We start from the raw sequence: 25,348 nt of genomic DNA, 5'->3' as shown, positions 1-25,348 counted from the left end.
CCATCTTTTGAAGCAATCTATTCTGGAATATTCTTATGGCTGTGAAAATCCAGAGTGTCTATTATTTATTTAAAACACTTAATGTCATATGAGGAAGAGTAATTTATGAAACAATTTAAGTCAGAGAAAAATAATTATTATAGAGAGTGCAACTAGTCAACTGCTCCTACAATTGCCTTTAAAGCTATTTTAGGAACCCTTTATAAGCAACTCGAAGCAGTATTCCTCTGACATCCAATTTACTTTTTAGAACAAGTATATACATGCAAGGTTGTTTCCATGCTTGCAGTAAAAATAGTATACTTGCATGCATATGCAGTCAGAATTTTTATAGCTCTGTAGTTTCAAAGGCTAACATGATTGGAAAGGAAAGGAGTACAGGTTTATATGATCAACAGTCCCGCAGTGAAATAAATGCAAGTCATTCTTTAAAGCAGTCTTTGAACTAAGCCCAAAGGAAGACTCAAGTTTGTCAATGAAAATATGCATTATCATCATCCTGAAAAGATAAACAACCAAATATTTTTAACAGTGATCCTTTTTTTTTAGGCTTTCAAAATACCTTTTCCGCAGAAGCTCCAGTTAGTACAAATGTGGAAAAAACTGGGAGAGGGTATTTACTGTTAGATGGCCAACATTCAATTGTTGCACCCATAGGCAGACAAAAAAGAGGCACAGATTCTGGTAATGGGAATGATTCATAATCTTCTTCAGGATATCTGCATATTAAACCTGTAAAGGCAATTTGGAAAGAGGGAGTTACATAAGGAATAGCAGAAACATATCTGTGATAGCTCATCACATAAAAACATGCCCAGAAAAATAATGTATGAGCATATACTAACTTCAGAAGATCAGTAAAGCAAAGCTGTAAATAATCAGGCATAGCAAATAGCTGGAAAGGGGCAGCATGGTTCCAAGGCCTAAGGAGAAATCACCCGACTAAAACATTGGACTGAAATCCTACTTACTGTCCTAGGAACTATTCGTAAGTAATCTATCTTTTTTTTGGTTTCAGGTTGTGTGCATCTCAGCTATTATTATAATAGCTTACATTCATCACTAGTTAAGATTTAAAATTTAGTTAAAAAATGGTAACCTGAGTAATTGAGAATTAAGACTGATGCTTTCAATTATGAAAGCAATTAATTCTTGCCAACAAAAGTATCCTGAAAAATCTGATGTTAGATATTAGAGGGTTTTTTAATATCAATAGAATCAAACCAATTAATTATACTGATCCACCTCAGCTGAGGATGCAGCTAATGTGTTGTCAGACTAATGTGTTTAGACTTAATTTTAAACATAGCTGTAAAACATCAAGTTCTGAAGGAGAGGCTCTTAACATACGGGTCTTCAGTTACATCATACAGCTGTAGCAATCTATCCTTTCTTATTGCCAACCCAGGGGACTCCAAACTGAGAATAAACACTGCGTGAAGGGATTTAGGATTTCTCTGCATCAGAAAACACAATCACTACACATTCTTTTCTAGTATACAGTGAAATGTTAATAACCAACAAAAACCAGTAATCAAGAAAGGCAGTGGGATTTCCCCCCCCCATGAAGCAAAATTTTGTGCAAGCTACTACCAGATGTGGGGCCTTTAAAAATTTTTATTTACAAATTTATTGTCCACTTTTTAGTTAGACCTAAACTACTGTTGTGTACAGAGTACAGCGTCTCAAACGGATATAAGTGAATTAAAGCTTAAGCCTGAATCATGCTCATGGCTTGCACTCAAACAAAATCAGGGTTTTTTTTTTTAAAAAAAAAGAAAGAAATCCCAACACATTTCATCAGAGCCATAGCAAATCTAATTCTGTCTTATAAATAAAACAACAAAATAAAGATGATACATAATCCAAAAATACTCAACGCCACTGATGTTCAGGGCAGTGTGGAAGTCTGCAGCATTCTTCAAAACGTTTGTTAAGGAAGAGATCATGAAAATCCATCAAATAACCTTTGTGGTATTTTCTTGTGCATATCTATCTAAGAGACAGTTATCAGCAGCAAACACAGAGGTAGGAGAGACACAAATTTGTAGAAACCTATCAAGACACAACTGAACTTCGAATTAAAAGCAAATTTTAAAACAAAATAGTCATGATACCTAATTCTAAGGCTTATTTTAGGACATTATGTTAAAAGAATTCTTTAGGGAAAGATTCCTTTTTGGATAAGGCCACAACAGTGTCTTTGTCAAATAATTCTTAGATTAAAAAATGTATTACAATTAAGCCTGTACATCCTAAACTGAAGTGAAAAAAAGCTAAACAGTAGTTACATACCAGCTTTATATGATATGGTGTTGGTTTTTGCCACAGACTTTTTATAACATAAATATACTGCTGAGCCCCACTGGAAAACAAAAGAAATTGTTGGATTACGTGATGAAGTCTAACAGCAGGACACAACAGAAAAGGGTGGAAAAAAACCTCTTCTTCCTTGTTTACAAAGAACCATAATCTATGCACAAAACCACAGAGCATTTAGATATAGGAATTTTGGGCCTGCTACACTATCCTTTCTGACAATAGCCACAAACAGATAACTGAAGGAAAAGTACTGTGTTAGCTCTGAGCTAACCAATCCATGGCAGGCACCAGCCTGACCTCTAAAACAGAACTAGTTTATAGGCTGAAGCATGACATCTATAAATTCTTCTCTAAAATATTTGTTAACACAGCTGCAGAATTTTAAGTACGATTGGCATCTGTATAAATATTTAAACCTTTCTCCATTTTGTTAAACTTCTGGTTTGAATGTGTATAGAGACAGATATACATATATATGTGCACTCTCTGTGTGTGTATACAAAATGAGTGCAATGTTTCCATTATTAACTACATTTGTGTGTTACTTTAATTTAATACTTAATTTTCTTTTGTCTCTGCATTTTTATTTTCATCATGCTAATCTTTAAGCCTGATTCCTTATTCCATCTGATTTCATAGTCTGTGAAACACTCCAGCATAACGTCATAGTTTCTGTAGATTCTAAACAACAGTTTTCTTTTTGGCATTGTTCTTAAATATTTTTGAAGTTCTCTGTTTCTGGACGTGAGCATAAAAACATGGAAAGCCACAGAATGGAAAAGACCGGCACCCTTTAAGGGCACACAAAGCTTTTAGGGATGGGGGAAGATACAGCAATTTCCATAAGACAGCACTTCCATAACCCAGTCAATACAGGCACTGGTAGAACTGAAAAATCCATTTGTTAATGTCTACAGGCATTTATTTAAAAACAAGTACAGATCAATTTCCACGATCTTTTTCACATGATACTACTCACATATGCAGTCAGCACGCTCATTGACTTTTGAGGACCCTACAAAAGGCAGCACATCAGGCTGCGGATTCAACTAGGAGATGCCTGAATATTAAGTTCTGCAAAACAAAGTGCTGTGACGCCTGTGTAATTTAGCCGGTCTAGCTTTGGAAGCATATTAAGCATTTAAACACGCTTACAGTCAACAGCATCCAGCATCACTCACATGGAACTTTCTTTAGAGAAAAAGTTTGTGAAACTACTGAGAAGAACAACACTTAGGAAGTAGTACTGTAGGTAATGGGAGAGTTTAAAAACAAAACAGAAGGTGGCTGTTAGACATGGAATTCCCACCACAACGGTAAAATCAGTGTCGGAAACTGCCTCGCCTGTAAAACCTCCAGTTATACACACGGTGACACAACAGGTTCTAAGGACTAATCCAAAGCTGCTGAAGCCAGCACTAAAAAGACTATTTGCCCACAGACCTCCAAAAAGACTTTGTAACAAACAGGAACAAAGAAATGTAATCCCCAACTCTGCCAAGATTTAATTTATCTTTAGAAAGTGTTCAGCAACATTTTTCACCAGGTACTCTGAGAACTGTCACAAATACTCCACAAAACATTACATGGATTATCAAGGGTTCAATATCCAGATTTTGAATCTTACCATACTATTATTAAGATTCTTGTCAACCTTGCAGAACGTATGTGGAGGGGTTTCTCCTTTACTTGGTATGATTATACATATATCCGTAACGGCCAATGTGTTTTGTGTCATGTTTTCAGATGCTCTTCGGTAAGTGATGTACACTCTTTGCGATGAGGCGCTACCACTAATATTAGCAGGCCGACCATATGGAGTAGTTTGAATTATTTCACAACCTTGCTTTACTCTTTCTTTCCCATCATATAAAACCCTAGTTAAAATGGGAAAATGAAAGTCAGAAGGCACATAACACTTTTAAACACTTGAATACTAATACTATACTAAGAATTATAACCAAGTAGTACTGGTTTAACAGCAGCTCTTGTCTCATCTCTGATCAAACATTTTTACTGACAAGTTCAGGTCACGTTATATCAAATTGGATTCTAACAGAAAAGCTTCGTGATGAAATTGTACTAGTTTTCCTCGTGTATAATCACTTTTGTTTACCGCAAAATAGTGTTATTTTCAATTCTTTTAAAGGTTCGTTGCCTGATCCCAAGAACGTCATAGAACTCACCTCTTTTCAATCTGTATTAAATAGGTTAAGTACCTCAATCAAAATATATACATTGAAAATTATAAACGGCTTTGAAAACTCCAAAATGCAAACGATTACACTTGTCACTAAATCCACTCAGCATGCATTTTTCCTACCATACCAGGTTACAGTGTGCTCAAGTCAAGAAATATCTCCCTGTTTAGAGTTTTACTTTTTTTGATATAAAGTATGGTATTTCGATAAACCTCATTAGTCAAATAAAACTGCCAAAATCACTTACTGGAACAGAAAAACCACTCACCCCAAATCAGTAAGTGGGGGCTTATCCCTTCCTCGGCGATAACAAAGGTATATCTGTGGTCCTACAAGACTGCCATTATTAAGATCTGCAGACAGTCCTGATGGAGTAACATCTATGCATTTATATCCCTGAGGAACTTCCTCCCCCAGAGATTTACTAATTACTGTTACATCTGTAATAGGTTCTTTTGGTTTAGCGATTTTATGGCAAGCATCATTGAAGTGGATTTCTTCCTCAAGTGGTTTTGAAATATCTGTTAACCCTGCGACAACAAAGTAGTCAGCAACACGAGCCCCTTTGTCTTCCATCTTCCATTACAAGACGTTATAACTGGTAAAAAAGAAATAGATATCAGTATTTTAAAAGGAAATTATGATACATCAGAAATAATAAAGTTATGTTCATTTTTAAAACCAGAAAGTTTGCAGTAACATAAATGAAAACACAACAGAATAATACAACAGAAAGAGATCCATCATCAGATCACGTAACATTTTTCATTTGTAATCATGATCTTTCCGATGTGGAAATCTGAGCCACAATCACAAGAGTTAATGGTGAAATCTTGAAATGGAAAACCCAAGTGGCCTCTTTTTGTTAACTTACACACTAGAGTAGCTGAACCAACAGGAACAGCAAAAGACTGTGCAAGGTTTTACAAGTAGCTCACCACTTAAAGCTCATGGCTGAGCCAAAAAGCAGTCCTCATGTATTTAGCATATAGTCTATTACTGCACTCTATTCACCATGACAATGAATCTTCTAAGGCATGATCTGCAATTAATTTCCTTCCTGAATATTAAACATATTTGCAAAGGCTGTCTTGATTATTCTAAAGATACAACTGTAACATTTGCAGCCATCTCGCCCTATGGGATTTTACATAAGATACCAAGGCCAGATCTTCTTGGAGTATTTTTGCAGGCTAGAATTTAACACCATTTTATTTTATAGTGTTTTGGGGCTCAGATCTTGATACGTAACCCATCCAGAGCCAGCAATATACCAACTTTTATACAAGACATTTAAACCAAGTCAACTTCAAGGGACTACAGACCACTGGGAAACAAAAACATTCAAGACCACATGACATTTTTTGTAATGAAAAGGAATACAGCCCTGCTGTTCCAGCTGAGTTGTGTTGGGAAATTACATTCTTTCTTCCTGGAACATACTGATAAAAAAATTCTTTGCATGTGAATTCTTTCTGTAGAGTCTTTTTTTTTTTTTTTTTTGCAGTGTTTGCTACCAACATTGTAAATTAACTTCAGCCCAGGACAAGGTAATATCTGTAGGATGAAAAAAATGGCCTTGCAAACAACACAGTGCACCACATATCAGGAGATTCAGTTTCCTCTTTGTCAGAAACTCTTGAATACCTTTGCAAGTCACTTAAACCCCATGTCTTTTTTAATGGCTTGATTTTGCAAATAAAGAAAATACTTTCCGCTCTTTCATGGAACATTTTGAAATGGGCTAAAAATGTTTATCTAAGTCACTCATATGTGCTGGAACCTCGCTAAAGAAGCTTCAGGAAGTTTACCATCATCAAGTTCCAGACTTTTTAAACCAGACAAGCTATTTAAGACTCCCTTTTGTTGAATTAATTCTCTTTGGGTGTAAGATTTTATTGCAAGAGAAACTGCTTGCTAACATTCAGAAACTCAAGAAACAGAATTTAAAACAGTTTGAATGTTTGCTGCAAGACTTCAGTTTTCATGCCACCTTTATTGCGTTTGCTTTATTTCCCTTTATTTTTTGCCCCAGGTAGCAAGTATTAAGCATTATCAAACTTCATACCATCATGATTCTTGGATTTTACAAAAAAAAAACCAAACAAACAAAAAAAACAACCAACCACACACAACCCAAACCAAACAAACTTTGTTAAAACAAGCAAAATAAATTTTGACATCTCTCACTGGTAATTAGGGAAATTATGCTCTAAATCGATACTTTGCATTTAATCTAACAGTTCCAAGCTGACCTCAGATTTCCAGCACCAATCCCTGCTCAAGAGGGAAGAATGTCAGCCTGTGCGTGATCACCACTACCAACCTCATCCACCAGTGCAAGAAAGGTAATTCCATCTTCCTGCTCTTATTTTGTAGGTTGTTTATATTTTGCTGGAGTAACTGGCTTGACTAGCTTCTAAAACCACAAGGAAGTGAGTAACAGTTCTTGTTTTAAGGTTATTTACATTATTCAAGAAAACACCAAGAAAAAAAACCCCAAAATATCCAACCTTTCTTTCTTTCTATATGGTTAGTAAGCACAACAGGACATTTTAGAACACATGATTACTGGGAAACAGTACGCAACATATAGCAGTGTAACAGTTTGTAAATAACTGTTCAGCTTGTTTTCTGAGAGAAGAGAGTGTGCAGTTACAAAACCAAGCTTAATTTAACCTAAATTCAATTTTTAAAAACACATCTGGAATATATTCCTCAATTAGCAGTATATGAGAGTAATAACTACAAACTCAAACTTCTCCTTGAGTGATATATCCAAAGACACACAAATTCAACCACTGTATATGCCACCTATTACTTCACTGTACATCTGGCTCCAGCAGATCCAGAATAGGCTAGCAACAAATGCATGGAGAGATAAAGAAGTTTCATAAAGCATCTTTAAATTCTAACATAAGACCAAACACGAACATCTTTTAGTTAATATGACTGAAGTTCTAAATATTTTGTAACATTAACAATTCTCTGTAAAATTTAACTATGGTATACTCCATTTCAACTGTCACTGAAACTTTCTATTTTTATCAACCAGCACTCATGCTAAGGCAATGGATAAGCTCTAACAGTTTTTTTTAAAGCTACAATACCCTGGACAAGCATTTGCTCTTAATCAAAACCAAACAAAACACAAAACAACCAAAGAAAACCAAACAAAAAACCCCCAACCACAAAAAATACACCAAAAAACCCCCATCACCCAGAGCATAAGCAGTTCCTTTTAAAAAGCTGTACCATTTGAAAATGCATCAAAAAATGTGTAAAGAAAAAAAAAAGAATATTTCTTAACATAGATCAGAAAAGAGCTATGGCCAGAAACTGCCCAGAAGATAGAGGGAAAAATAGATATAAAAACCAAAATCTTCCTCAAAAACTGCTGAGGAAGAAACGGCTGGCTGAGTAAAAGCTACCAACCAAGCAATTTAAACTCAATGCTCACCCCGTATCAGCTGTGGTGAAAAAGTAGTTTTCCATTAAAAGACTTGAGAAGACAGAAGGTGGACTGAAAGCTGGCTAAGCCTTGCACTGTTGTGCATGAAAAATGCTCCGTAACCGCAGGCTTAGTACAAAACAGCAGAAACACTACAAAACTGAACTTTGCCTTAAAAATTCTGAGTTAGAAAAACATTAATTTTTATTTGTTCCTTTTCTCATTAGTATTATTTCACAAAATGACACCAATTGCGGGAGTGCTTCACAATTAATTTTAAGGTGAAAAGAAAACAATATTTTAGTAATCAAAAATTATACAAACTATGATTGTTAAAATTCCAAGTAAGCCTTTTAACTTCAGTGTTTTAGCAGCACACTATTCCAGTTTAATTAGACAAGACAGCATTACAAATGAACAAAGATATACATACACATTATACTGATGAGTCATATCTATCTCACAATTTAAGCCTCACTATTAATTTTTTTCATATTAAGTTTATACCAAAACTCTTAAATTCAAACATTCATTTATTCCCAAAAGCACTTTCATGAAAAACTAGGACAAGCTCTCCTCATTTAGAGCCAGTTAAAATTAGAATCCCCTACATACAAACACCTGCTATCACATAAATTTTCTTCCTAAGGTTATAGTAAGTAATACACAACTCAGCAAGACTTTCATAATTTAATGGAGCTCTTACAGAAGGGAGAAAATTAAAAAAACCCCAACAACCCAAACAACACAAAAGGCCTGGCTGATGATGCCTCACCCTTTCAGATCTTTGTGTTCTGATATAAAGCTTAAAAAAATGGGATAAAAAGCAGAAGATACCAAGCAATTCAGTGATATTTTATTCAAGCCGACTCAGATTTTACTAGAGCTACTGTGATACTCAAGTTTTCAACATCTGTTTACTGTGAGAGCAAACTTATGCAAACTTTATGTTAACAGACCCCAGAAAAAGGTATAGAATGTGAGCTAATTCAGTGACAAATAATCGTCCTGTAAAAAGCAGTTTCACATAAACTGTCAAATCTGAAAAAAAAATCTGTAGAAACTCTTACCATGGAGGTATTCCAAAGCATGTTATCATTATATACATAACTCAGGACTGCAAGTCAACTTCCAGGAAAGAAGGAAAGAAAAAAACCACAACAGAGAAAATTCACACTGCACAAGACTCTTGCCTGAAGCAGCAAGTCCCAGGTGAAATTCAACAACATTAACAGCACCTCACTGAGAAGCAGCTACTATTGCTTCTCTACACTTCAGTCACCTGGGGACAAAAGGCTGCACTTCGAAGTCAATGCCATGGGATCATTAACATAACACCTCACGAAAGTCCCTGGAAACAAGCACAGTATATGGCCTTTGAGCCATCTCACGACAATCATTTCTAATGGACTGCAATTAATACCACCATAAATTAAACACCATCAGCATAAGTTAAAAAAAAATCCTAGTAAACTGACTTGTAAAAATATATTAAAAATGCACATAGAATTTGCAGATCATGACTACATAAAATGTGGGAGAGAAGAGGGGTTTTTGCCATTTCTAAAGCTATGGGAACAGGGGAAACAAGCAGATAATCCTGCCATAGATCCACAAACTATTAGCTTGATTACTTTGCTGAAACACAAAAGGGTAAACTCAGTTAATTGTTTATTCAATTTTTTTCGTACCATAATATTTCTTCATAAACCTTTATGAAACATTAATTTATAATTTTGCTGTCTAATAGTCACGACTGTTGTAATTCATAGGTGCTGGCATTTTAGCAACTGTCCAAAAGCGATTAATCTCAAAAATTAGCTTTGTGATCTAACACTATAGATCTATCACTTGCATTAAGAGAACCACTCTGCTGCAAAGTGCGAAACAATCTGCTGTTACAAGAAAGATGATCAGGAGGTTTACAGGAGTTCCATGTGGTTGACCCTTTTGTGATAAAATATCAGAGGGACTTGGACCAAACCCTGATTTTAGTCAGCAGAGCATATATGCTGACATTTTGCTTCCAATTGAGTTTTTTCTATTTGCAATAAGCTATCCACAACTCTCATATAGAAAGCAAACAAAACCTGAAAGGCATGATCTTATACCAGCTCACATTTTCAGATAAAACAACTAAACCAGCATGCAAGCTTTTTGAACAAATCACATTTTTCATTCAAATACTATAAGAGGGAAGTACGCATCAGCTTTTTCCTCACCACGTGACCAGAACTAATGCAGATGTACTGTATATGCCATCTGTGCTGCAGCAACAGGCACGATGTTTCATGAAGTACAGCATTTACTGGAGATGCACTACAGCATTTCCAAGGGAAAAAAATAGTGACGTAATTCATACAACGGGCTCCTACCCACAGACTTTTGTGGGGGTAACTTGCCAGTGGGCTGCAGACCAGGAGAACTGCTCTAGCAGTGCCAGCTTCTTTCCAGGAGCCAGCTTTCCCAGATAGCAAAAAGGGTTTACTCTATGCCTTTTGTATGTGCAAGAGGTATGTGACCTGTGCAAGACAGCAGTAAGGACCACCCGACTCCATTAGAACAACTGCGCCAGTCCACCTCTGGCAGACACAAACACAACTGCCTTGTAATCTTTTAATCTTCCTTGTCTCCATTCCCACTCCTTCCTGCACTTTGCTTTGAGAAAATTAATACGGGATTTAATGAGTTCCTTATTAGGTCCATTAGCTGTCTAAGGCAGGTGACATTTTACTTTGTTAGCCTGACTCCAAAGAGATGTTCCATTTGTAAACAAGGAATGAACGTCTCCCAGTGTACGTTGGAAACCGGAATAGGGCTCTGAAACACATCTTTTTTTAAAATAGTTCAAAGCTTTATTAAAAATGGTGAGTTTTTTTCCTAAGCATTTATCATATTGCAAGAACCTCCGTCCTTTGAAGGCACATGAAGAGGAGACAAACAGAAAGACAAAGCAGTGCCAATTTTTAAAAATTGCCAGTGAAGTTGTAACAGCCCCTAGCATTTCAGTCTCACATGTGTACTGCTGCATTATCCCATTGAGGTATGCTGCCAAAGCTCAGAAATGTGGTGGCTAGTCATGCAAGAGCAAAATGAAGTTAACTGGATCAGTCAGTCCTGCTATGGCTACTCAGAACCATTTCTCAGCCATGACACTGCACAAATCACATGAGAGCACAACAGTCCAGAGAATATGTGAGTAACTGCAGTTACCCAGAGCAAACCCTTCATCCCACCCCTGTACTTCCAAAGCTGCCTGACAAAAGTGACAGACAAGCCTTTTTCCCCCCCAGTGTTTTCTTCACAGCAAGCAAAGAATCCTGGGAACACAGCAGAAGCACCTCAAATATCACAGGAATTCTCTCAAATCGGAACACAAACCTTTTGAAAACTCTTTCAATGTGTCCCCTACCTTTTCATCAGGGCATTGCTTCTACACTTTGCCTCTCTTGCTGTTAGCCAGGCTTTAACATAGACTTCTTGTTAAAGTTTCATTCCCTATAGAAACAGTAAAAATAAAAATTAAACCATGCACCTATTTGTTGAAACTTACACTTGCTGCACACTCCACTGCACCAGTCACATTAAATGAACATTGTGAATTGCTGAAGGAGTCACTTTTCAAGATGTTACATGTCACTTAACTATTAAAAAAGTACATGAAACCAGATTTTAAACTTAAGAAACAAAACATCAAGTTTTACACTGCACTGATATTTTAACAATGTAAACAACATTTAATGCTTTAAGAAAAACCCAAAATAAATCAAAGAACGCTTGAGCCAGCCACTTCAAATTATTTCAACTCTTCCACTATTTTCTGATAAATACATTCCATGCCTATTCATACGTGTTTGCCAGCTATGAAAGTCTTTTAGCTCAATAACCTCTCAAAGTCTACTTCAAGACATTGTTCCATGATTCTGATACTTAAGCAGATCTTTCTTACTCCACAATCGGCAATACACATGTACTCTTCCATTTAGCCACCTTATTCCAGCTCCCCATTCTTGCAGCTGGTGTTATAGTCTTCTTGCCACTTACTGTCACAATTACTATATCTGAAGAGAAACAGTGCGTCACTAGTACAACCACTTTTAAACATCAGTATGACCACAGACAGCTTGAGCTTGTGTTTTACACCGAGGCACATGCAAGCCAGGCAGCCTGTGCTACATTTAAGCATTTTGAAGCAACAGCTTTCCACCACAAGACTGAGGAGAATACCTCACCGGGGATGCTCTCAATCTCCCAAAACAACTCATTAGCATCAGCAAGGCTGTAGTCAAAAATAAACTTTGTCTAAACAAGGCTTCTATTTGCCAGGGCTTGGAGAACACTCTTAGAAGATTACCGTGAGAAGACTTCAGAAAACAAAACGTAACATAAGCAAGCTGGGAAGAAACACATCTCAAGAGTGCTTATGCAAACCACAAAATATTTGCTTCGGCTCCTGAAGTGGAAAAATTTTGGGGGAAAACCCTACACTACGTCATCAGAATTATATTTTGGGGAGCACAAAGTTCAAGGTTCTATTCATAACCCCAATGTACACGACAACTTATTTCAGGTCATGCACAAGCAATTGGTACCGTTAGTTCATTACTCCTACAGCAATGAGTGGGCAGGTAACACCCTGGAGAGCTAATCCAGCCCCTGGTGCAAGTCTCCCTAATCCGTACAGCACTACAGGCTAGCACCAGTCAAAGTCAGTTACTTGCTGGTAACTGACCTTGAACATTTTTACACAAGACTACAAAGAGGGCATGCAGCAGTAGCACGTTTTTGTCCAGTGACCTGATCTGGAACATAAAGTTTCCATGAGTATCAGAAATTATAATTTTGGGGATCACCTGCAGACCTCAGGCACAGCTGCAAAAAGTCTAAGAAATAAGCAGTATTAACACATTAATAATTTCCCCATGGACACTTCAAAAACCATCTTTCCCAGTCAACTTTCTGGAAGGACAATGAGGAAAGTTAAAGAAAAATATACATTTACACATCACAAGGAACACAGGGAGAACTTGCAGCTCTGTTTTGTAAATATGTTGCACAAGCTGCAAGTACTACAACCAGTTTATTGTCCTCCATCTATCAAGACCTACTTGTTCAAGAAACAAGGTGCAAAGGACCTACATTTTTACCCCACTACAAATTAACAAGAAGCCACTAGCCTCCACTAAGCTCCCTTTGGCGGTGCATCAATAGTACTACTAGTATTAAGAAACATATTTGCATGTGGAAAAAAAAAAAAGGCAAAACAAGAATAACCCAACATGGTTCTGCCCCTACACCACTAGACCGGAATTGCTATCAAGTTTTTTGCAGGCCCATTCAGAATCATCTACCAACTCATGGTTAACACACTCTCATCCAAATGGCAGAGAAGATAAATCAAGAGAGCTCAGAAAACTTGGCAACAGAGGATCTCTAAGAGGTGCCCAGGAAACAGAAAAGTGCTGGATAAGAGCGCAGGGACAGAACATAAGACTATGAGTTTGGGAGCAGAAAATAGGACCGCAAGCCAAGAACTGAGGGAAAAGCAGATTTGTTCAGCAATGCCCAGGAAGAAAGAAAAATTAGGCTTAAATTCAGAGGCTAATGTAGATTCAGTGAGATGGCTGCAGTCAGTGAGCAAGAACTGGCCATCGAGAGTATCAAAGCTTAGAGGAGGAAGCAGAATTACTGGCAGAGAGAAGGCAGGAAGGAACAGACTTCACCCTGAGGGAGAGATCAGGCATCTTCCCCATCTTCTATACTTTCCACCGTCACTCACCAAGTCTTCCATTTGGGTCATCTTCATTGCTGTTTTTAGTCTCAATAAAATAAAACCATTGACTAACAGGGTCTAAGAAGGCCCAGGCTGCTTAGATGTTTGTTAGAGTTGTATCACAGCAAAATCCCACAGTATTCAACCCCAACTACAAAAGTTCAAGAGAGTGATGTTCAAGTATCTCACAAGATTCATGACAGAGACAAATCCTAACATGGCTGGTTTTAAAACGTCTGCTTTTGGGTTTTTTTGGTTTTTGGTTTTTTTTGTTTTGTTTTTTTTTTTTTTTCTAGATGACAGTATTTATGGCCAAAAAGCACAACCAAAGAATGGAAACAATTTCTGAAGTACAACTGTGTTTGTAGAGAGGGATGCAGAATCCAGTTTATAGCACATGGGGGGGAGGGATGCCAAAGCAAGCACTATAAAGTGTAAATATTACTTCATCCCAAACCCAGTTCAGGAGGGCAGCTAGTCCATGTTTTTTGCACAGCTACTTATTATACAACAACTTGTTAAAAGGAGAAGTCCCCCAAACATAGTGTTCTGTTTTCCTTGGCACAGTAGATAAAGGTAAACGAAAGCAGCAAATCTTGCAATATTGAGCTTCAAACCCAAAACCTGTCACTGAAAATGTCAAAGTGCATCGACCAAGAGTGACAGAAGTGGCCTGATTTCACCAAGCCATGTTCGGACACACACGCCAACCTCAGTTTAGTTTTGAAGCCATTCTCTACCCAAACTAAAACTTTGAATTCATGGTGTGGTGGAGGGAAAGACAGGTGGGAATTGTTTCTAACATTTTTTTTTTTTTGCTACATTTAAAAATACACTGTAATTGTGACTTCGAACATTTGACATTCTTCTTCTCAGGCCAGCAAAAGTGTCCTGTAAGGTAAGAAAACTGAACCCAGCCATGCTGCAAATTATAGCCACTGAGTGGATGATGTACATAGACTGGAACTGCAGGGCTGTGACTGCTGTTTGCAGATGTTCTACACCACACTGGAAAGGTTTAATGGAGCGATAACACCAACTAATACCTCCCTCATCTAGTAAACCCCTGTATCCAGTTAGCAAAATTTTCATCATCTACCCCACAGAAAAATAAGCGTGAACGTACTGCTACCAGTTCAGCTACAAATAGATCTATCAACTGACACGTACTGCTGTGACAGTTTCCTCGCTAGGTTAGCCAGCAAAGCAATATAAAGCAACATTAGGGTTCCCACCGATAATCACAGTAAATTAGCTGAAGTGCAATGACATGCTAAGGTCACTGCTGCTTCAGGATTCCAAAGCCAGCTCAGAATACCTCTTTGTAACATAGAGCAGACATATCTTAAAACCCCTTCCCCATCTTTGGATGAAAATTATTAAATAACCACACCCTTAAAAGAAAAGCTGGAGCGTACTGAGTCAGGGAGAGCCACCTTACATGTTAAATATTACAAGAAAAGTACTCATAGGACAGTTTGCCCCTGGTGCTCTACATAATGAGGTTTCACTGTCCTGCGCAGGAGTTCAGCATACAAGGTAGCTACAGAGTTGTACAGTTTGTCAGAACACTGCTCCCGTACCACGATTTCACAGACAGCACTGTGCAGAGCCTGATTACTTTTGCACTTGCAGGATCTGGACAGCATTGCCTCTTTCACTGGAATTTTTATAGTCAAAATACACGCAGACAATCTTGCTGACATATGGAAGCTCTTGAAGCTAGACTAGTTCCTGATCTCAGCTGCAAAACTGAGAATAATTCCTTAAGCCCACAAGTTTCTTCTGACGCTCAAGACAAAACCAAAACTCAAGAGTTCAGCCCACAAACCCCTTCTCTTTGTTCACATAACGCTTGCATGCAAAAAAAGCGGGGGTTTCCTCTTGGGACTTCTTCATTTGCATATACGTATATACAACTTATATGATACACTTCCTGCCTGTCCACTTTTATTTCAGATGGCTAAATTGAAATAATATAAATATTAACAATTTCTGACCCAATTTTTAAAAAGTCAAATTTTAAAGTAAAAATTAAATAGTGAGGATATAATTGGCTAACTTACTTCTAACAATCCTCCTTACTCTTCACATCCTATTTCTATACCATAGCTCCTTCTTCTTTCACTCCCCACCCTCCATCCATCATTGCTTACTTTAATTTCACTATTTCAGCCTCTACAGTAACCCTATATCTAATCATGCAAGTAGACTTTGAAAAGGTAGAAATATGCCATTTAAAAGATCAGGGCCAAGACTTTCTGAAGGCTTTCCACTTCTCCTTCACAATTTCCTCCTCATACTGCTTCTGAGCTCTTTAGGGAACTACAAGTGACTATTTCTGCATCATAGACTGCTACTAAAGTGACTGTTGTAGATCAAACCTCTCAGCATCTCTGCCTCACATAGCTTCACCATACATTTTAGTTTTGACACTATAGTCTGTGGGGGCACTTTATAAGCATAAGTACCTCAGCAGAGGATTTCCAGACCAGTCATAGACCAAGCTTCTAGACCAGCCATAGACTAAGCCTGAGCTGAAGGATAGCACAAAATATCCAAGGCTTATTATGCAATACAGCAAAGAACCTTGTTCACTTGAAGTAACTACTTGGTCAGTACCACTGTTAGAAATAGCCAGTTTTAAATAGTTGATTCATTCCCTGTTTATACATATTCATCTCCTACCTGTTAGCTATCCTCAATTAAAGCAAGGAATAACTGGCTTTAGCTTGCAGAGGATTTGCAAGGATTTACTGCTTTTAGTATGGCATAAAATTGCTTATTTCATGTGAAACACATTATTTATCCTTGCAGTAGCAAATATTATGTATATACAGAATTTATATATAAGGGAATAGATGCAGGGCCTTTTCTGTGCTCTTGCCTAAGACCACCCAGAGAGGCTACAGCAGAAGGGTGAGGGTCAAGTACAACTCAGTCTCTAAACCACACCTCCACCTTTGCTTTTTGTGCAAGCTCAACCTAAGCTTTCTTCAAAGGTGCTAAATCTCTACAGGGTTTGGGGCGGGGGGCGGGGGGGGGGGGGAATTGTGAAGGGGGGGCAGGCTGGGCAGTTTTGGGGTTTTTTTGAGAGTCAACGTAAAAAAAAATACCCTGAAATTTCAATACAACACAGAGAAGCCAGATCTAAATTCTTTAACAAACAAGAGAATCATACTAGAAATACACCAATCCACATAAATTGCATCATGTTTTTTTAAGGCACTTAAACAGAAATTATTATCTTGGTGTCTTTTTTTTTGGTCCTTTCCCCCTCCCCCTGAGAAGCGTTACAGTTCTTTCCAGGAAACTTCAGAGCAAATACCTTAAATCCACAGCTACAGATGTATCAAAGCCTGAGCTACTGGAACCCTCCGTCAGACAGTGAGATACTTGGAAATCACCAATGCCTCAAACTTTATGTTTGAGCAAGGTTACAAGGTTACATCTACTTTTTTGTTTTTTAAACCAATATAAATTGTGCAACATTTTAGCCTCCAACTTTTTGGTCACGCCGACACCATATTTAAAAATTAAGGTCAACGGTGAGTAAAGGGCAATGAATGGAAAGAAGGCTTCCTACAAGTCTTCATTTCGGGAGATATTTAAGACTGAGAAAGATTTCGACTAAGCAGCTAATATACTATTCCCTTTCCACAACCTGCTGGAGTTTGACCACGAGTGCAACTGTTTCTACAGCCACTGTTATAAAAAGCATTTCCACCTACACTGACTTGCAATGCTGACCCCAATTCAGTTGCTGGGAAGTATGATGGAAATCGAAAAGGGATGTTGAATATTTAAGTGATGCTGCAAATTTCTTTTTTTCAGTCTTAAAACCTCAAGATTAACAAATCCCACTGTTGTTCAGCTTGGTCTAGATACCATCTTCCTCTATGGAAGAATCACAAGACAATTTTCTTTAGGTGTCACACACTACAGCAGGAATTTACCCAGAAATTAATAAATCCTTCAATGCAAAATCCTGTAGATTAAAAATTGCCAGACTGGCTTCTGAACAGTGGTGCCCACAATTCCTTTGTAAGAATGACATAAAACTGAAGTATTATTTAGACACCTTCCTGAGACAACCTCATTCTCTTCAGACCACCAGCTGGGCTCTACCCTCTTCCTTGCTACTTTCCCGTTCAAGCACATAATTTATAGGACCAGATTATTTATATTGTTCCTAAGCTTGACCTGAATCAGCTACGCTCATGTGAGCCCTGTATGTAGTATGTGCCAGGCTATGTCAATATTTATGCTTTTACTAACTAATAATTAACTCTGGCTACATAACCACAAATTTGCTACTATTGCCATTAACACATATAGAAATTCCGTCAAGTGCCTTCCCGGTGCTATATCCAAGTAAAACATATGGAACAAGCTGTTGACCAGAAATGCAGACCCGCCACCACACTGCTACAAAAAATATGAAAACTCACGCTTATGAACATCCTTAATACCGGAAAAAGCATTTCTAAGTAAGCCTGTATTTTAAAAAATGGTCCTAGTGCCTTTTGGCTTACTGCTTGCAGAAACAGATCTTATCTTTTGTGCTACTTTCTAGTAAATTCACTGTTTAGAAGAGCCCATTGGGTAAAGCCTGTTCCAAAGGAGCAGAAGCTGCTCACAAACTTGAGGAAAGTACCTCATCCAGCTGGACCCTAACATTTCTAGAATAAGTAAATCATGTATATCACACGAGCTCTTAAAGCTAGAGAGAAGCTTAATCTCTTTTTCTTCTGTCTTTAAGGCTCCACGCAATTTTCCCCTTCCCCAAAAGCTAACCACAAAACTCTAATGCTCTATTTTTGATAATTAAAGCAATCTTCATGTGAAGTCAATTAGCCCTAGAAAACTTAGCTTCACTTACGAGAGATGCATTTCCACCTTAATGTTCACTTTAACTGAGCTTACAGACACCTCAATACTCTAAAAGCAAGACAGAGTTTCTCCAATACTGTAAATATATTAATTTCTTAAAAAGAAGAGAGAAACGGGAGACTCTTACAAAGTCAGACTTATATGCTAGACACACAAACCAGAAATAATCCATTTACTCCCCTTCGACCTTCCCTGGCTAGACTAGCTCAATTAGTTTTCCTAAACCACCACAGATACTTGCCAAGATTAAATATTTGTGTTTAATCATTCAGAAAGCAAAAGATTACGTACTGTAATGTAACACTTTTTTACGGAAACCTCTAGTTGAGCAACACTTCCAGAAAAAATTGTGAAATGAAGTTAAAAGCTGTCCAGAACACCACGCTTCTACTCTGTTAATTCAAAAAAATTAAACTTCAGAACTAAGCGCCAAGTCAAGACCTCATTTTTAGCAAATCAACATTCTCAGAGGCGGCACATTTTTAAGCGCAGCCCATTCGAAATTACTCCGGAATAACAACCATCGCTAGGAAGTTGTTAAGGATTATCATCCCCTGGCCAGCAACTTATGCTACACGCACACATCGTGACAGCACAAAGATAAAAATGTCAGGGCTAATTTTTACCGTCGCGTCCGGCGCTTCGCATTAATCCAGGTGGGCAGTAACCCAGGCTTGGGGGAGCCAAAGGGAAAGGCGCAATAAAAATACGCACGCCCAAGGCTGAACGCTACCTGTGCGATTCCAGCTGACGCAGCGCACGTTGCGTGGAAAGGAAAAAAAAAAATCCCACATTTATTCGGGAATCACGCACCCCGGGCCGGGTTCTCTCCCCAAGCCCGCCAGCACGCTGCTGCCCTGCCTTTGTAACATGGCAGGTCAGCGGGGAGAGCTCCGTCAGGGCGCGGGCGGCTCTCCGCCCTGAGGAGCGCCTGGCCCCGCACGCCGAGCCGGGGGTGCGCTCCCCCGGCCCGCCCCTCGCCCCGGCGGCTGCGGGGCTGGCGGGAACCGTCGGGCCGATGGCGAAAAGGAGAAAGTTTCCCCCACCCCCCCCCACCCCCACTGCGGCCCAGCGGAAAGTTCCCGCCGCCCCTGCGCTCCCCTCAGCCCGGCCTCCCGCCGGGCCCCCTCGCCCCCGCCCGGGACAGACAGCCCGGCGCGCCCCGGCGGACGCCCCCCCTCCCTCCCCGCCGGCCCACAGCGCCCACCCCGCCGTATCTCCTCAGAGAAACGCCACCACCACCACCGCGGTGACAGCCCGGCGCGCTCCCTCGCCGCCCCGCAGCCCTCACCTCAGGTGGGGGCCGCGCTCCCCGGGGCGGGGGGACCCGCGACCAGTGCCTCCGAGGGAGCGGGAGGGCGAAGGGGGTCCGGGGAAGGGGAGGGGGGGAAAGCGCTCTCGGTCCTGGCGCCCTTATCTCATCCTAGCGGCGCCCGATCGCCTCCGACTCCCCGTCGTGTGGGCGTCTCAGGCGGGATCCCCCCTCCCCTCCGCGCCGCCTCCTGGCGCCGCCATCTTGGCTGTCACGGGGGGCGGGAGGCGGGCGCCGCCGGGCCCTGCTGGTCGGTGTTGCCCCGCCGCCACCGCGCTGCCTTCGCGGCCGTCTCCGCTCGCCTCTGAGGGCTCCCGCTGACAGGGCGGGCCTGGCAGCGGGGGGGCCCGGGTCCAGCGGCCCCCGCCTCCCTCCTTCCCTCCTCAGGGAGCGGCGCCGGCGGCTCCGCTCCGTGATGGGGGGGAGCAGGACGCCCTCGGTGAAACCCCCCTTAAGCACAGCCTAAAATACGACGCGCAGACCAGGGGCGCGACTCTGCCCTCCCCACTCTGCCCTACGGCGTCTCCCGCCCGCTGGCAGCACCTTTAATTTAAACATAAATTAATATCCGGCCCAAATATGCCAGTTTTTCGCTCACCTGCGGCGCCCGCCGCCAGGACCCGGAGGAGGTGGCGGCTGTCTGGAAACCGAGGGAAGAGAAAACGGGGGATTTTCTGCAGGCTTGATGTAACCCGCACCAGGTTGTTGCATCAAAGCCTAGGAAAAGAACCCGAGACAAAAATAATCTTTTAAAAGCGCGCGGCTCAGATTAGTGCGGCGTGTCAAGATGTTGCTGAGCACAACAAAATGAGTCCTGCTTGTACCGACACACAAAAATACTACTTTTCTGGCAGTACTGCAACCCCGGGTTTCAAAATTTTATCCCAATGTGCTATTTCTGAAGTGATGTTTAGGGATAAGTTCCAACCGTACAATTTTGGCTTTGAATTCAAGCTTCCCTCAGTTCTGGACGTTTGGCTGGAGGGTTTAAATATGGCTCATTATAAAGACAGAAAATTCATATGAAGTTCTGAGTTTGGACTGTAAATGCGTACGTACATTCAAACCTGCTGTATTAGTTTACCTCATCCCTCTGAAAAATCTGACCAAATAGGAGGATATAAAAGCAAAAAATGTACAAAATAAGATTTTTTTTCCCCCACATGCTTTTATTAAGACAACTGTTTACAGCAGAAATGCTGCTACTCCTACCCCCCGTGTAAGAAAGAGCAGCTGACACAAGCCAGGCTCTCCCCAGGCAGAAGCACCCATGTGCAAGCCTGCACACGCAGACACAGCTTTCTGCTGCCAGGTTTGATATTTGTGAGCCGAGCCTGTCTCTTTTTTTTCTCAACAGACAGCATACTGACTGAGGAATGTGTCAAGCCCCTATCCCAGGCAGGGACTACAAGAACAACATTGCCCATTCCTTGTATTTCTACGTAAAATGCATTTCTAGCCACACCCATACGGACTTTTTCTCCCTCAGAAATATACAGTGGACTAAGGGAGAGATCAAGAACCCAGAACCTCTGTATTTTTTACAGCAAGCGGGTCTGTGTTCTGTAGTGAGCCCTTAAACTCTGTACCATGCTGGTAGAAATTTTTCGAAATCCTTTGACAGTTTCTGGATTAAAATAATCCTGGAAATGTTTTTCAAATAAATAGCAATAATGAAGTCCATCTTCTGGTTTGTATTAGTAATCTTGATATTCAAACTATTCTGTGCTCTCTCTGCCCTTGCTCGTTTTTCATGTAGGCATAATTTCAGTCTTCAGCATTAACATGCAAGATTAATGGGTCTGTGCCTACTTCTAAGAGTATTGTTTCAGCTGCGGGTATACTGAGGCAAAATCACTGCATTTCATGTGTGAATAGTTCACCTCTCACAGTTTAGGTTCGTAACCATTAAAATATTCTTGAGTATTTCTAATGGAAAGTTATATTTTACAGAAATGTAATCCCTAAACATTCTGTGGCAGTTTTCATACTTTTCAGCTCATGTCATAGGTAAAACTTGGTGTAGACTTCTTTGATTTGCTGTTAATTTATAGCCTGACCTGTTTATTTCCCTCCACCGTTTCTGTCCTTCTAGGACTTATCAACATTTAATTACATACAGCGTCAATGTCAACAAATCACAGTCAGGGACGTGGATCTCACCATGCAAGGCCTGATCCAAACACCAAACAATCCTACCATCCTGCCCAATCCTACCATCGCAGCTAAAACAGCGCTTATCTCTGTCCTGTCCTTCCCGTTCTTACGTCTCCCGCCCCTTCCCACCCTCTTCCATCAAGCCTCTGCTTTCTCTCCATGACCTACCTGCTGCTCGCTCACTCTCCTGGCTGTGGCACACTTTCTTCCCCACCAGCACATTTAATTGCAATGTTCCATTTCATTATTAGCTTGTCACCACCTCTATCAAGTCACCTTTGCTAACATATCTAGCCGCTGAGCTTTCCTGCATAGCTTGTCATCAATTTTCCACATTAAGGCTTGTCTAAAGCCATGTGCGAAAGGGTCTATGAAAAAGAATGACTATAGTGCTGTATTTACTTCTGAATAAAGCGCAGCACCAGTGAATGGTGTTACTGTACAGGCAGAGACAGATTTACTGTCTGCCCGGCTCCTGCGGGCTCATTGCACAGAAATGTGTCTGTGTGTCAGTCAAACAGAGCCTTTCCCTTCGTGGGGGCTTCAGGGAGCTCTAGGCAGTGGTCCTTGCACTCATACGGAGACCAACCCCAAGACCATGAAGTCAACAGAAGTCTTCCTATTAATTCCAGTTAGTGTTGGATCAGATTCTTGTTGTGCGTAGTAAGTTAATTAAGCAAGTTAACAACTGCAGGTGGGCAGGCATCATGCATGTTTAATGTGGTATTCTGCTGCCTCTCGAGTGCAGGGTGGAGTGCTGTCAGCCAGATTTAGCCTCCCCAGGAGTGAGGCCAGGGAGACGCGCAGGGCTCCTATGGGCTGGCAACCACAGAACCATTTTTTTCCATGTTGCAACCCCAAATTTCTAGCTTGTGGCACTAAAGTAATTTTCAAAGTATGTTTTTTCTTATTTTAAGTGCATTTTACACATGGGTAAACTCCAGCAAGGCAGAGGACAAGTGGCAGATGGTCAGTGACAGAGCCAGGAATGGAATGGAGGATGACCCTGTCCCAGGACATGGTTTTGATAGACTTTGTCCCAGGATTGTGAGATTTGACTACTTGTAATTCAGCAGTGCTTCAGCAGTGCTCAAAAAAAAAAAGAAAAAGGGGGAAAAAAGGAGCAGCTATTACTATTCACAGTATTTCCTGGCAGAAACTGGCTTCCATAGGCAAAAGTATTTCAGTTTCTTAAGTATGCAATTTGGGGTTTAATCTGTTCACTTTCTTAGTAGTTTTATTCCTTTTTATCTCCCTTGGCTGTGCTATGTGCACTGCTCGCTTATGTCTACAGGGGGGAAGAATGAGACTCCAAAAGAACCCAACAGAACATCTTTCAAATAGACACGACGTATCTGTAACCTTGGTAAAAATAACTATAAAGATAACGATAATGGATAATTATAAACCATGTAACCGGCAAACCAACACTCTGCATTTCAGAGGATGAATTGCCTTACGCTGTCCAGTAACCCACTTTACAGTGCAGTAATGGATCTACACCCGGAAGGCTGTGCAGTAAAATGGAGCCTTTGGCAAGCTGGAATCACACTGAAAACGAAGCAACATCTTGGTGGGGTTTTTTATATAGGCATATTTGAAAATCTGGAACTTATCCCTTTTGACATAAAGAGACCATCCCTGCTTGGAACGATTAAATTCTAGGACAGATTATGAAGTAATAAAGTATTTAAATATTATGATGCAGCAGTACAACAGTGCAGTTACCCTTCCTTTTGCTGCTTCAAGTATAGTATTTCTGAAAAGCTTTTTGCACTCCAGGGAAACTACTTCTTATAAATTATAAAAGAGGCAATAGAATATCATGCATATATGCAAAAAAAAAAAAAAAAAAAAAAAGGTTTCAGACCCTTCTCTAGATAAAGAACTTACTGAAGCAGCTAAAAATATGGGGAAATGAAGCGAACACAGGCTCTGATCCAAAGGCCACTAAACTCAGCAGAAGTACTGCAGGGGGGTCATTAGGTGTCAGAGTCACGTACATCATGAGTTACAGTTCACAAAATGCAAATAAAGAATTTTATTGTGTATGAGTAAAGATAAAGTCTAATTGCAGTGTCTAGGCATTCTGCATGGATAAAATGAGCAGATTTTCCTCCGGCGGGTAAACTTTCTCAGCAAGGATTTATTGCCAATATTTATGTGAGTGTTCGTAGTCTCAAAAGCACAGAAATGCTGGGAAACAAAAAGCAAAGAAAATGTATCCAAAAAGGAGACCCAAATGTTTCCAAATAATTTCTATAAGTAAAAATCTGATGCAGACTCATTATCATTTTGCTTTTCAGTGCTGATTTGCTTCCTCAGAATTTCAGAGTGCGCACCTGAGAATTTAGACCGTGCATCATAAAGTTTCCCTCAGAAATGCTAAAACTGTTCACAAGACGTTGCAGCACTGCGGCAACTACTGAACGTCGAGTGATGAGAGACCCACTGGATGGCCACTGGTACTAATTGGTGAGAAAACAGTTGACATTGTGGTTTGTTGTGTTGCTGCGGGTAGGGGCATCGAGCAAGTGATGCCAAGACTCTTCTCCTGTTGTCGGTAGGCAAATAAGTATGTGCAGCTGGAGTGTATTTCTGAAATGGCTCTTCCCATAGACACTGGAAGCTCCAAGACAAATATTTGCAGCAGATTTTTTGAGAATGGGGCAGCAGAAGGGTTGCCTGAGGATGGTCTGAATCCTAATGCATGTACCAAAAATGACTTGTTGTCTGTTCCAACATTAACTCATTTTAAGTATTGCTCTCATCAGTAAAGCACAATAACAAAAGCTTCTCTTTGTGGAGTAATATCAGGAAGGAAATTATGTATGCAGATTCACCAGCAAAAATAACAGTCTCGGGCTGTAAATGTACACACTGATACTGCTGTTTTGTTGCTATTTTCAGCAGCCCCTGTACCCTCAGGGGTGAGAGTAAGGACTTAACTGCTGTCGCTGCTGTTCATGCATCGGCCTTAAAGGTTCAATTAGGACTCACGCTCTTTGGCCCATCTGGAGGTGATTTCTGCAAATAGCAGTCTTTTCTCTGAATCAGTCCAATTCATCATCCAGAGTCGCACCTCGTGATGCTGTGGTGCTGTGGGTTTCTTCTCTCACATCAGATACAAAACCACTTTCCTTCACTAAGGATCTCAGTTCCTTCGGTTTTGCACTTTTGTTTACCTTCAAATCATGCCTAGGCCAAGAGATTGCATTCCTCGTATCTAAACGGTCCCC

General features: G+C 40.2%; 1 protein-coding gene across 4 annotated transcripts in view; it reads right to left on the bottom strand.

The window, feature by feature from the left end:
- The window catches only part of DENND4A (DENN domain containing 4A), a 58,698-nt gene extending 38,522 nt beyond the window's left edge, over positions 1-20,176 (bottom strand). The window contains exons 1-6 of one of the 4 annotated variants that reach the window (XM_064456065.1): positions 19,932-20,176; positions 11,387-11,472; positions 4,792-5,121; positions 3,950-4,199; positions 2,296-2,365; positions 563-732 (exon numbers count right to left, since the gene is read on the bottom strand). In XM_064456065.1, coding sequence (XP_064312135.1) covers positions 563-732; positions 2,296-2,365; positions 3,950-4,199; positions 4,792-5,099 — 798 coding nt within the window. In that variant the 5' untranslated portion in view covers positions 5,100-5,121; positions 11,387-11,472; positions 19,932-20,176. Of the gene's footprint in view, positions 1-562; positions 733-1,880; positions 2,252-2,295; positions 2,366-3,949; positions 4,200-4,791; positions 5,122-11,386; positions 11,473-19,266; positions 19,613-19,931 lie in introns of those variants that run through there. The other 3 variants (XM_064456066.1, XM_064456068.1, XM_064456069.1) reach the window with 3 other exon arrangements.
- Between the last annotated feature and the right edge of the window lie 5,172 nt (positions 20,177-25,348).

The sequence above is a fragment of the Phalacrocorax carbo genome, chromosome 7, assembly GCF_963921805.1.
Source record: "Phalacrocorax carbo chromosome 7, bPhaCar2.1, whole genome shotgun sequence".
NCBI lineage: Eukaryota > Metazoa > Chordata > Aves > Suliformes > Phalacrocoracidae > Phalacrocorax > Phalacrocorax carbo.
This window is presented reverse-complemented; position numbering and strand designations above follow the sequence as displayed.